The sequence below is a fragment of the Glycine max genome, chromosome 19 (genome assembly GCF_000004515.6).
Source record: "Glycine max cultivar Williams 82 chromosome 19, Glycine_max_v4.0, whole genome shotgun sequence".
Lineage (NCBI taxonomy): Eukaryota > Viridiplantae > Streptophyta > Magnoliopsida > Fabales > Fabaceae > Glycine > Glycine max.
The window spans coordinates 39,151,415-39,162,946 of record NC_038255.2 but is presented as its reverse complement, the minus strand read 5'-3'; the positions used below and the strand labels follow the sequence as shown (position 1 = coordinate 39,162,946).

The 11,532-nt window shown below is 29.9% G+C and overlaps 1 protein-coding gene, 1 non-coding gene and 1 pseudogene across 2 annotated transcripts; all 3 read right to left on the bottom strand.

Annotated features, from left to right (window-relative positions):
• Positions 1–3,770: 3,770 nt before the first annotated feature.
• Positions 3,771–3,995, bottom strand: LOC112997706 (small nucleolar RNA U3). The gene has a single exon (XR_003265943.1). It is a non-coding gene; the product is annotated as a small nucleolar RNA U3 (small nucleolar RNA).
• On the bottom strand, positions 3,880–6,785 carry LOC100812346 (serine carboxypeptidase-like 45; annotated as a pseudogene).
• Positions 6,786–9,769: 2,984 nt separating this feature from the next.
• On the bottom strand, positions 9,770–10,805 carry MYB142 (MYB transcription factor MYB142). Its single transcript, NM_001249151.2, has 2 exons — positions 10,429–10,805; positions 9,770–10,055 (listed from the first exon to the last, which is right to left on the bottom strand). The coding sequence occupies exons 1-2, from the start codon at positions 10,689–10,691 to the stop codon at positions 10,025–10,027; spliced, it is 294 nt and encodes a 97-aa protein (NP_001236080.2). The 5' UTR covers positions 10,692–10,805; the 3' UTR covers positions 9,770–10,024.
• Between the last annotated feature and the right edge of the window lie 727 nt (positions 10,806–11,532).

The window sequence follows — 11,532 nt, the reverse complement described above, 5'->3', positions numbered from 1 at the left end:
GTTTTAAATGTAAATAATACTATTATAAATTTGAATATTCACGTTATTGAGTGGCATTCTCTATTTCTTTTTTCTACTCTCAATTAGCCCATTTTAATATTTTTTTTCTTTTCCCTCATATACAACTCTTTAAATTATTAATATTATTGTATACAGGATACGAATACGAATGCAGTACTTAAATATGTTTTTCGTATTTATAAAACTCGCAGAACTCAGATTTTGTTCTTGTAATATAATAAGTTTAATTTTTACAATTAGCTACAAGATTGTTAAATATAAAACACTAAATAATCCACGAAAAGTTGATAAAAAATATTATCAATATTTTCTTTGGTTAATATAATAAGTTTACAACAATTACAAGTTTGATCCCCCTCTATATATATTACTTTTATTATAAGTTTCTCTTCATTGCCTTTTGCTCAGAGAAGGAACCGGATATGACATATTTTTTCGGATCCAAACTTCTTTGTACGTGTTATTTTTTGCAGTTTTTAAAATCCAACATCTTTCACATGATATTTTTCTATGCTTACAGTGTCATAATAATCAAGCATAACAATGAATAATGTAGGAAAAAAACCATAAGGTTCTTGATTAAGTAAAACCATAATATTATTATATGTATGTGTGTACGTGAAAAAATAAACATTTTTAAGCTTTGATTTTTGTGCAGTTTTTTTTTTTATTAAATGTGCAGCTAAAATTTTAACCGCGTAGAATCTTGATTTCAGTATATATATGGTAGTTAAAAAAAAACAAGAAACTAGTGATTGTTTAAAAAATTAAAAAGATAAAATGTCTCAAAAATGTTATCTCTATAGAAAATTATAGATATTTGATATTATAAAACTCTTGTATTGTTTGACTTGTTAAGACTTAAGAACCATATTGTCCTTGAAAAGGAAAATTCACATTTTGAACCGCATGATATCTAGCGTTAGAATTTAGAAAACGATTGCATTAAACCGGATGTGATGAGGAAATAGGAATGCAATAATGAGTGCACAACAATTCACATTGCAAATTAAAAGGCCAAAATTAAGCACCCTTATGCGATGTTGACTACTGCCATTTTATCTACATATTCGCTTGCGTTAAGGTTGGAATCTGATTTTATTTTGAACTCAATTACTCAATCATTTTTTGGATCACATGTGATGACTGATGGCAACTTCGACGTTGAAGATGCATGATGCCAGAAAATTGTGGACAAAGTGCTTCTTTCACCAGAAAATCCAAGAAAGAGCTGCACTTTGCAAGTGGCCAGACTCCAGAATCAAATCGTGACTTCAGAATAACGCATCAAAGACGTTACGACCAAAATTACCAATTGGTTAACCAGTTTAATATTTATATATTATATATTATTAGAGTACATTATACTAATTATTCTTAACATTTCATAAAATTATGAACTGGTCTATCAACTTTTATTTTATTTGACATAAACTTATCTATCAACTAATCCAATCCAAAATGACATAAGTGATAACGAATTTTATATCTTAATCAAATGCTTTAGATTTGATTCTTGGTTAATATTTGAACATGAGATAAATCATATTAAGAAAAAAATACTCACCTTCTATATGTTTATGGTCTCTAACAAAAATTAATTATCGTACTAAGTGCATCTCAATAGAAATTTTTTAAGTAAATTTTTTAAGTTATTTTTTTGATCCCACAATATCATGTTATTGTAAAAAATTCATATACAATCTTGTTCCAATGATAAGAAAGTTTAAAAAACTTCAAGAAACTTATATTTTTATATATTTTTATTTTCACTTAATTATGATTTAATTATGGTGTTGTTATGTGTCAAATAAATATCTTACAATTCTTTTTAGAAAATACAAATTTTATTTTTAAGAAACTTTTATTATTGTCACATAGGTTTCCTTTGCTTAAGAAATCTTTTAAGAACCCCATTAAAGATGCTTTAATAGTATGATTAGAAAAAAAAAAACTAATTCTATCCAAACCCGACATGTTGGAGAACCACTAATTATAAACATCCCACTAAACCAATAAAGTAGACAAAGGCTAGTTAGCACTTGGACAAGTGCATTAGCGCATAATCCAAGAGCTAATTATGAATGCTCAGACTTGTTTATTTAGCAATAAAGGGAGCTTTGAGCCACATGCAATTGATTTTGCTGTTGTAATTTTACCTATATTTTTAATTAATATGTAACCAGTTTTCTTTATACATTGTTGTACATTGGTCCAAGGAAGCGGGTCCTATACTATAACTTGGCTTTAGTCGGTCCAAATAGTTTCAAGTCCTATTCCTAACGTCAGTCTTTATATAAGAAGACGTTAATTTAGCGAGCTATATTAGGAATCAATTAGCGAAAATTTAGGATGTGACTGGTTGTTATGACCTATATATCAATTTGGGACATGATTTGTGTTTGTCAGTTGAATTCAGTCGGTGATTATTGTAAACACATGCTAAATACTCGATGTGGAGATTAGGCTTAGGGTGTGTTTGGAAGAAAAGATAGAAATGATAGGTTAATTAAGTTTGTAGTTCTTAAAATTTTTTAGATTTTAATTTTTAGTATTTTAAGTTTTTTTTTGACAATTTTTAGTCCTTTATTAATTTTTTGTCAATATTTTTAGTCTCTCTAAATATTTTGTTTATTTTTAATCTTTTGTTTATTTTTATTACTTAAAATTAATCCTTATTTATTCATTTTTAGTTTCTCATTTATTTTATATTTGAGAGACTAAAAATAGATAATAAAAAATTAGAAGGATTAAAAGTGATTACAAAAAATTAATGAAAAATTAAAAGTCGTTAAAAAAATTTAAAAGACTAAAAACTTAATTAACCTAAAATAATATTAAAGAAAAATTTGCACTTTTTTTTAGTAGGGCTGACTTTTTATACTCTACTCTAATTAAAAGTATTTTTTTCTATTTGTATTCTCTAAACCAAATATACCATCATTAGTGTTCTATTTGACCCAAGAGTTCAACATTATGTTAATAGGTTCAATATTACTTTGACTATATTTTTATGATTGCAATCATATTCTAATAGGTCTAATATTATTTTGACTAGATTTTTACAGCGTTCCTTTATTTAGAAAAAAAAAAAAAACTTTATAAACATTTCTAGCTCAATGCGGGAGATATGTGTTTTACCTCAAACAAAAAAATAACGATTTTTTTTTTCACATCCCTTAAGAGACGAGACACAGATAGAAAGGGAAGAGAGGGACAAATGAGATGAGCCATGTAATAGAAAATGAAGATTGGTGCACAACATGAATGTGTTAGAGCTCTGTGCAAGAATGGAACCCAGCTCTTTAAGCTAACTGAAAATTTACTTACAAAGACAGGCCTTCAAATGCGAACTTTAACAATGCAAACACACACAATTTTTTTACATAAACAACTCTCATTATGAATGTTCTTAGTATCATTAGGCTGTTGGCTAAAAAAATGAGTCCTATCTTGTAACGTGCCACCTGGGCCTATTGAGCATTGAACAATGTTAAACTTCATTTTACCCTTTGAACGTGGCATCTCCCCTCACCTGAAATGGTTATGATGTGAACCCAAAGAACTCATGCCAAAGTACTTTGGAGTAAGGATCTAATCTCTTTTGAAGAAGTAAATACAGCAACTTATCTTTGGGTGAGGGAAGAACCCTTCCTTAGTGTTTCTACTTGTACATTTCACCATTAAGCACGAACAAGTTTCCAAGCAGATGTGCAAAAAATTGTAGAACGGTGAAAAAAATTTGTTTAGGTCTGTCAGACAACCGTGCGACCATCCCAGGCAGGTGAGACTGTCTGAGAACGATCCTCTGCAGCCCAAGATGGGACTCCTCCAAAGAGAAGCTCATCAGGCCGATAATCACGCTCTGATCACACGGTCTTGATTCATCCACCAGACGTAGGTTCCTGTCTCCTTAGAACTCAAGGACACAGAGGTACGAGCCTATAGAACAGATCCTGTTCAAGTAAGGTCGTGACCAGAGGTCTCAGCGTTTAGCTATATAAATCCTGTGTTTTACTAAAACTATCCGATGTGGGACTAACAGAGTAACGTGTGTCATGGTTTCTTACACTTAAAGCCACTTCAGTTTATGTAAAAAAATTTCAAACACTTATTGGATGAAAAGGAACAACTCTGGTGCTTGGTAGTGGTACCAATTTCAAGCAAGGGGCCATGTGTCCTTGAGTAACTGGAGTGCCATGTGAAGCTCCTCTTACGGTGGCATACGAGAGGTGATTGCCATAAACTTGTGTCCATCCTCCAACCTGCATGTAAAAATAACGTAAATGTGAGCAAAATGATTCACCACTATATGAAACCCAGTAATTAAACAATGATAGTAAGAGCATGAATATTGACCTGCTTGTCCACAAACCAGGAACTGTAAGGCACGGTTGTTTTAAGTCCTAGTGTCTTTGCTAGTCTATCAACCAATCTTCTCGTGCCCATGCATGGAATCACAGAGTCTTGATCCCCAGTATAGACTTCATTCAAATTTATTATCACAACCAACACCTTTTGTGATTAATTACCTCATTATATATGTGAAACATGGATTAATCAATAAAATACAAACTTCCTTAATCAAGGAATCATTTATATATGAAAAAATCTAACTAGTATGTTTGGGATATTGATTAAGAAATTTTTTAAAAAAATTATTGTGATATATAAAATTATATCATTCATAACTTTTTTTTCATTTTTTTATAATTTTTACAATAAATATATTTTTTTAATTTCTTAATTAATACGTTAAAAACACTTGTTAGCCATACCTTTATGTATTCCCTATATGTATTATCACCTGTAAACGATGACTCGAAGACCTGATTTTACAAAGAAGCCGACAACATTAATTGTTGGTATCTCTCTGTTCAATGGGTCATAATCCTGACATGGGAAGAAGTGTCAGCAGGATCATATATGATTCCTCTACATGTCCATTATCTCACAGTGTCTGCCTCCAATTATAAAAGAATTTAATTAATATGTTCTGAGATAATTGGTGGTTCCCACCAGCCGGGCATGGAGAGCCTTCTGCACATCTTTCCTGTTCAAGTACATCTCTGAATATTTCAAATTACACTCATCAACTTGCTGCACCATCCAAATTGAAAAGCAAAATTCCGATTAACAACACTACCCAGATTCAACCAGAATAAAAGATAAACATTTTAATACTAAAGGCATATTTCATATATGCATGGCTTGAATATATTTTTAACCCACGAAAATTTGTAGTATTTTGGTTTGTCCCAATTCTTTTTTTTTTAGTACTTTAAAATTATAAAATAAAATTCTGGATTTTTAAATTTTAATCCCTATTAAGGGATTGTAGAGACTAAAAAGATACCATTTGATTTAAATGCAGGAACAGAGAATGAAGAAAATTTAAATAAAGAATGAATCAAAATACTATATTTTTCAGAGACATCTCACCTGGTCAGGTTCTTCGGTTTGAAGCACATTATGGGATTTCTTAAACTGAAACATTCCTGAATTTAGCATCTCCCTAAGAAAACCTGCCTGAGATACATTGTAAGAAATACATTTCTCCCCAACAACATACTATGGGTCAATGAAAGTTGTAAAAGAATACACTTCTGAGACTTTTTGAGCTGCAACAAGACACAATCTTTGGAAATTTGGCCACTGAAGTATTCTCTTAATACTCTAGACGAGTTACATAGAGAGGTCATGATTTTGTATGCATAATCAGTTATAATTCCATGAGACCAGTAATATTCATCAACTGCATTCATATCAGTGTCGAAATCCAGAAGAGGATTTCCTATCTGCAATGCAAATGCAAAGTTAACTTAGAAAATGCAACAGCATGAAACCAACAGAAAACAAAAAGTGGAAATATTTTACTCACTGTTATTCCCTTTATGTTGAAATTCACTTTACTCTTGATAATGAGTTAAGCAAGTTGAGGTACATAATGACCTGCCACCAAAACCAACATTGTCAGTGTTAGCAATCTAAGGATTTTTTATGCAAAGTTCAAGGTAAATAAATTATTGTGACTTTACCTCCATAACTCTCCCCCATTATATAAAAATCTCTATTCTTGTATTCTGGGAACTTGGCAAACCAGCGCTGCAGGAAAACCAGACTGTCTCGGGCTAAAAAAGACAATTAACGTTAACACACAAAATATTAATTTTATATCCAGCTTCTGAAGGGAATCTAAGAAAACCAGAATAAACACAAAGGTAATCCAAAACAGAAAATAAAGATAAGAACAAATTGATTAAGTGTGTTGCATAGGGATAAGAAAGTGAACCAACCCGTGACTTCATTATTCAGTGTTTTATAAAATGGCAAATTGAGAGAGTAAGAGAATCCAACACCTGCCGGTGACTCTAGGTACAAAATGTTTGCCTCTGCAAAAAGAAAGGACTCAAAGAAGCTCAAGGGGTGATCTTAGTTTAGTTTGTGGAAAAGAGATAAAGGTTTTTGAAATTTGTAGCACCTTTGTTCCAACTATACTGATTTTTCTCAATAGCCTCTCCTTGATTTGTAACAAAAGGACCATGTTCTGTGAAGGCTCCAACTCCAACGGATGTACAGACAGGCCCAGCAGAGGCAACAAGGCAATTGAAACTTGAAAAAATGACACATAAATAACTTTCTCTTTTTCACATCTCTAACATGATATTAGGACTCTTACTCTACCTACCAGAACATGCTAATAATAAAAGAGAAATGTTTGATAGACAAAGTTGAAGTAACAAAGAGATATGGATTTACCTCCATTAAGCCAGAGAACTAGAGGTGACTGTTCAGGCAAGGATTTCACCTTATCAGCTTCTGGAAATGACTCAACCAGTGAGGACATGAACACTGAAGTTGCAAAGATTGTAGCTATCAAGAAAATCCATGGCTGGGGAAACATGGTGTAGTGGGTGAGTAAGTGTAGTGAAAAATGTGAGAAAAACGAGTAGGGCAATGAGGGCCTTTTCTTATACTAGGTAGCTAGATTGGTTAGACAGTTGCATGAATTGTTATAAAGTTTTTCATTTTTACGGATAAAAAAAATACTAACTAGCTGAGTAGCTTTAACAGGTTCTTGTTAATCATGGGTGTCCTACATAAACCGCACTTCCCGTTTGCTAATGGTGTCGGCATTCCACAACCATCGTAAAAGCATTCTTTGATTAACTTTGATGTTTTGTCAATTGTCATCACAAGAAAAAAGAAGTCTAATGAGGTCGTCTTAAGTCAATTGGTATATATAGATTGTTGAGTACTTGTGACTTGTGTTATGAGCTATGTTTTCTTTATAAAATAAAAAGGCAAACACGTCTTTTTATGTTTATAGTAATTCTCATTTCTCACTTTGGTTTTTTTTTTATTTTGGCTTAACTATATCAGATTTTTTTATCTTAATAATTTTTTAATTTTATATATTTCTCTAATAATTTTTTTTTTTAGTTTCTAAAGTGTTATTTAAATGATTTTATTTCACTTTTTAAAATACCATCTAAACAAATTTAGAGACTAAAATAAAATAAATAAATTTATTAAAAATAAAAAATTTAAAAAGTTAATTAAAAATTAAAAAAAAAATAAAAAATTTTGCAATAACTCATGCATCTTTCTAAATTAATTAAATTAATCTCCCCTGATTGATACTAGCACCCTTTAAATTGGAAGGTTAAATATTTAAATTTAAACATTCCGTTAATATTACCCATAATAAATATGAAAAAAAGTAATTATTAAGAATAGTAATTATCTTTTTTCTCCTTCAAAAATAAAATTATTTTTATTAGTCCCTCAAATTTATGAAAAATTACTTTTAGTTCCTTTTTATTTATTGTTTATGATTTCACAATTTACAATTTGTGATTGTTTCCAAAATAAATATTTTTAATTTAATTTTTTAAAAATAAATTTTTAGATATTTTAAATTGTCAAAATATTTGAATCATATGAATTGATGGCCTTCTTCTTCTTCTTTTTTTACATATTTTGACAATTTTTAAGAAGATAAATAAAAACATAGATATGATGTTGAATTGTGATTATTTTTATTATGATGAATTTAAACCGTCATAAATTACTTTTAAAGAAATTAAATTAAAAAAATTGTAGTGATAAGAAAGCGTCACAAATTTGTGACACTACTTGGGAAAAGAAATAAAAGGATTAAAAGTAATTTTTTTAAAATTTGAGGGATTAATAAAAATATTTTTTAAAGGAGTAAAAATATATTTAATTGTTACAAAAAAATGCACGAGAGTTCGTTTTTAAGTGATATTTTTTTATAAAAAAAGTTCGTTTTTTTAACTGATAAAAAGCGAGAGTTCGATTTTAAGTGACATATTTCAGAAGTTATATATTCAAATTCGAATATTTCATTTATAATAGAAAATTATTGTTATGGGTAGTCGATATTTATTACGCGTATTTATGAAAGTTTAATTTTTTTAAGTGATAATTCAAAGATTAATTATTCAAGTTCAAATATTTTATTTATATTACCCATAATAAATATATATATATATATATATATATATATATATATAATTATTAGGAATAGTCGACAATTATTACAGATATATCTATGGGATAAATTTCGTCATTATTATAAATTTTTAATTAAATTTATTATTATTATTATTAGATACGAAAGTCTTTGAATTTTTCTAACTCAATAAATCAATATGTATTATATTTTTATTTTTTTAAGACATCATCATAAAACAATAAAACATATATCGTTCTTCTTATTATTATTATATGCATGAAACATCATTCTTTTTTTCTTCTTTTCCTACTTCATATTTTTGGCATCTTTTTATAATGACATTTAGATATATAGAAATACCAAATTTCAATTTTTGAGAGAAAAAGTAAGAAGGAAATGATGTTATGGTTTCCAAATATATATTTTTCCCCTAAATGAGACATCTAATGGAGAGAGAGAGAGAATAGCAATCTTTTTTTTTTGTTCTGTTTTTAAATAATAATAAGTTTATGTCAATTACGAAAAAATAGTGAAAAGTATAATTTCTCTAAGTTAAATTTGCTTCTTTAATTAATATAAAATTATAAAATTTATTTATTTATACTATTTTTATCCATATAAATAAGTAGAGAGAATTTTTCCTACCTTTTTCTCTTTATCTTGTCTTTCCTTTATTTATTTTTTCCTCTCCATTTCTTTGTTAGTCCACTATTAAGCATTATAGAAAGCTCATTCAGGCAATGATTGCGTCTACAAGGCGAACAAAAACTTTGTGCAGTACTTACTATAAAACCATTGTCTTAAAAAAAAAATTCATGTTACTGCAGTACTTTTGTTGTCTAAAAGGAATGACAAACTTTGGTTACTATAATCAAGTTTTTATTTTCAAGCTTAACCCTTCAAATCAAATTTTCCCGCCTCCTTGATCATTTTGGGTTCTAAATTCTAATGGCTATGGTTTCATAGAGTTCATGCATGAGTAATTCCAGTTCTATAATAATGTTCCTATTATGAAAAAACCAAGATCAGAACAGTGACTTATTAATAGCCTACTAGTAAAAAGTTTAGCGTGTCTCTTTTTCTTGATAATTATTTTACCAGCAGTTATTGATTCTTTATATCACTGGGATTATTAAGATTCCTGTAGGGAAGTAATTGATCTGTGTTATTCAAGAATAAGGTAACTGATGTACGTTGTGATAATAAAGTTACCTATAAAAAAATAAACGTTATGATAATAAGCATATTATAAAATTATAAATTTATTTAGGACGAGGAACTGAAACAGTCGTTAACTCTTCAAGCTAGAGGCAGCTTCAACGACAAGAAAGTACAAGATGGAATCACGGGACATATGATTCTTATGATGACTAATATAGCCTAAGATGCTATTGCACTAGCAATTATGTGTGACATAACACCACGTAGTACTACCAGGGATGCTGAAAATTAAACATGTTGGTTGATGAAAATTAGAAAATCAGTTTGTTGTTCTTGATGGGGGGATGGGGGGTGGGGGGGTCACTGGAGGTTCAAATTCAAATTCCTCAGCCTGAAAAAAATAAGGAAAATGAAATATTAGAGTCATGAAGATCAAACAAATTTGTTGGCTGCATAGTTGGTAGGTGTAATTTTAACTATTGCATAAACTTCTGCTTTCTTGTTTAAATAAGATTATTCTGGGGAGAGATAGCAGCATTGTTTGAAACCAACATGTAGGAATACCAAGCTATTCATGTATAAATTATAAAGATTCAAATGGGTATAATTCAATTGGTTGAATGAGGTGTGTGACTCATTACAAACCTTCTTCTATACCTGTTTTCGATTTCTATGAATAATATATATATATATATATATATATATATATATATATATATATATATATATATATATATATATATGTATAGAGGGAAGAATGATACCTTTTTTCCTCCTGATCAGTTGACTCTGAAGTAGTTTTCTTGTAATTTGGGAATGGAACACGTCCTGACTCAATATGCTTAACATCCTGAACAAGGAGTTCGTAGTGCCTCTTCACTTCCTCTGGAGTTTTGCCGCCAACAGCATGAGCAACATTGTACCAACGGTCAGGGGTGTCCTTGTCATAAACAGCTAGAGCCTTTTCAAAGGCCTTGTTGTCCTTAACACTCCATGAGCCTGAGGCTGAGATTGAACAAGATGCCATTTTCTTTCAGGAATTAAGGAACAGAAAGTGTTGTGTGAAATGGTTCTAAGGTTACGTTTCAAACTCAGGTAGAACAAGCAAAGAGACTGAATTGGTTTGGTAGCAAAGGGTGATATGAAAAGGCTGAAGAGTAGTGTGTAGTGATCAGACTCAAGGAAGAGCTGATGTGTTGGAAGGTAGCATTGCCTACTCCTTTTATAAGCACAAATGGAAGGTGTATTAGGTGGGGTAGTGCCAGTTGGCATCAAAATCTTGCTAAAATGAAATAAAATTATTACGATTTGTCTTCTTAGGAACCATGGAATTGAGAAGGCCCAAGAAATTGGGCAGCAGCGACGTTGGAGAATCAGTATCTTCATACAGTAAAAACGAGTGGATGTTTTTATAAGACTAACCAAGAGCTTTTTAAAACTTTTTTTTGTGTTTTCCTCTTACATATCATATGAGTGAACATTTTATTTCCTTTAAGTTTGAAGCTTGTATATTTAGGGCCCGCTCGAATAAACAACTTAATTAAAGTCTTACAGAATAAGTAGAAATAGGATTGACCTATTTTTTCTGTAAGTTATAAGCTGTTTTTATAAACTGTCTAGGAAAGTTTATTGAAACTACTTTTGTAAAGTCTCTCAAATACTTACACAAGTACTTATGACATAAAGTTAGTCCAAATAAATTGTAAATAAGCTCTTCCAAACGAGACTTTAGAACCTAATTAAAACTCTGTAGAAGATGACAAACTGTTGTACAATCTAAAATCTGTAAACTATTTGGAAGATATATTAATTGTAATTAGTTTTAGTTTAGCAAATATCAAGTAGTTCAGCAAATATAGACACAAACT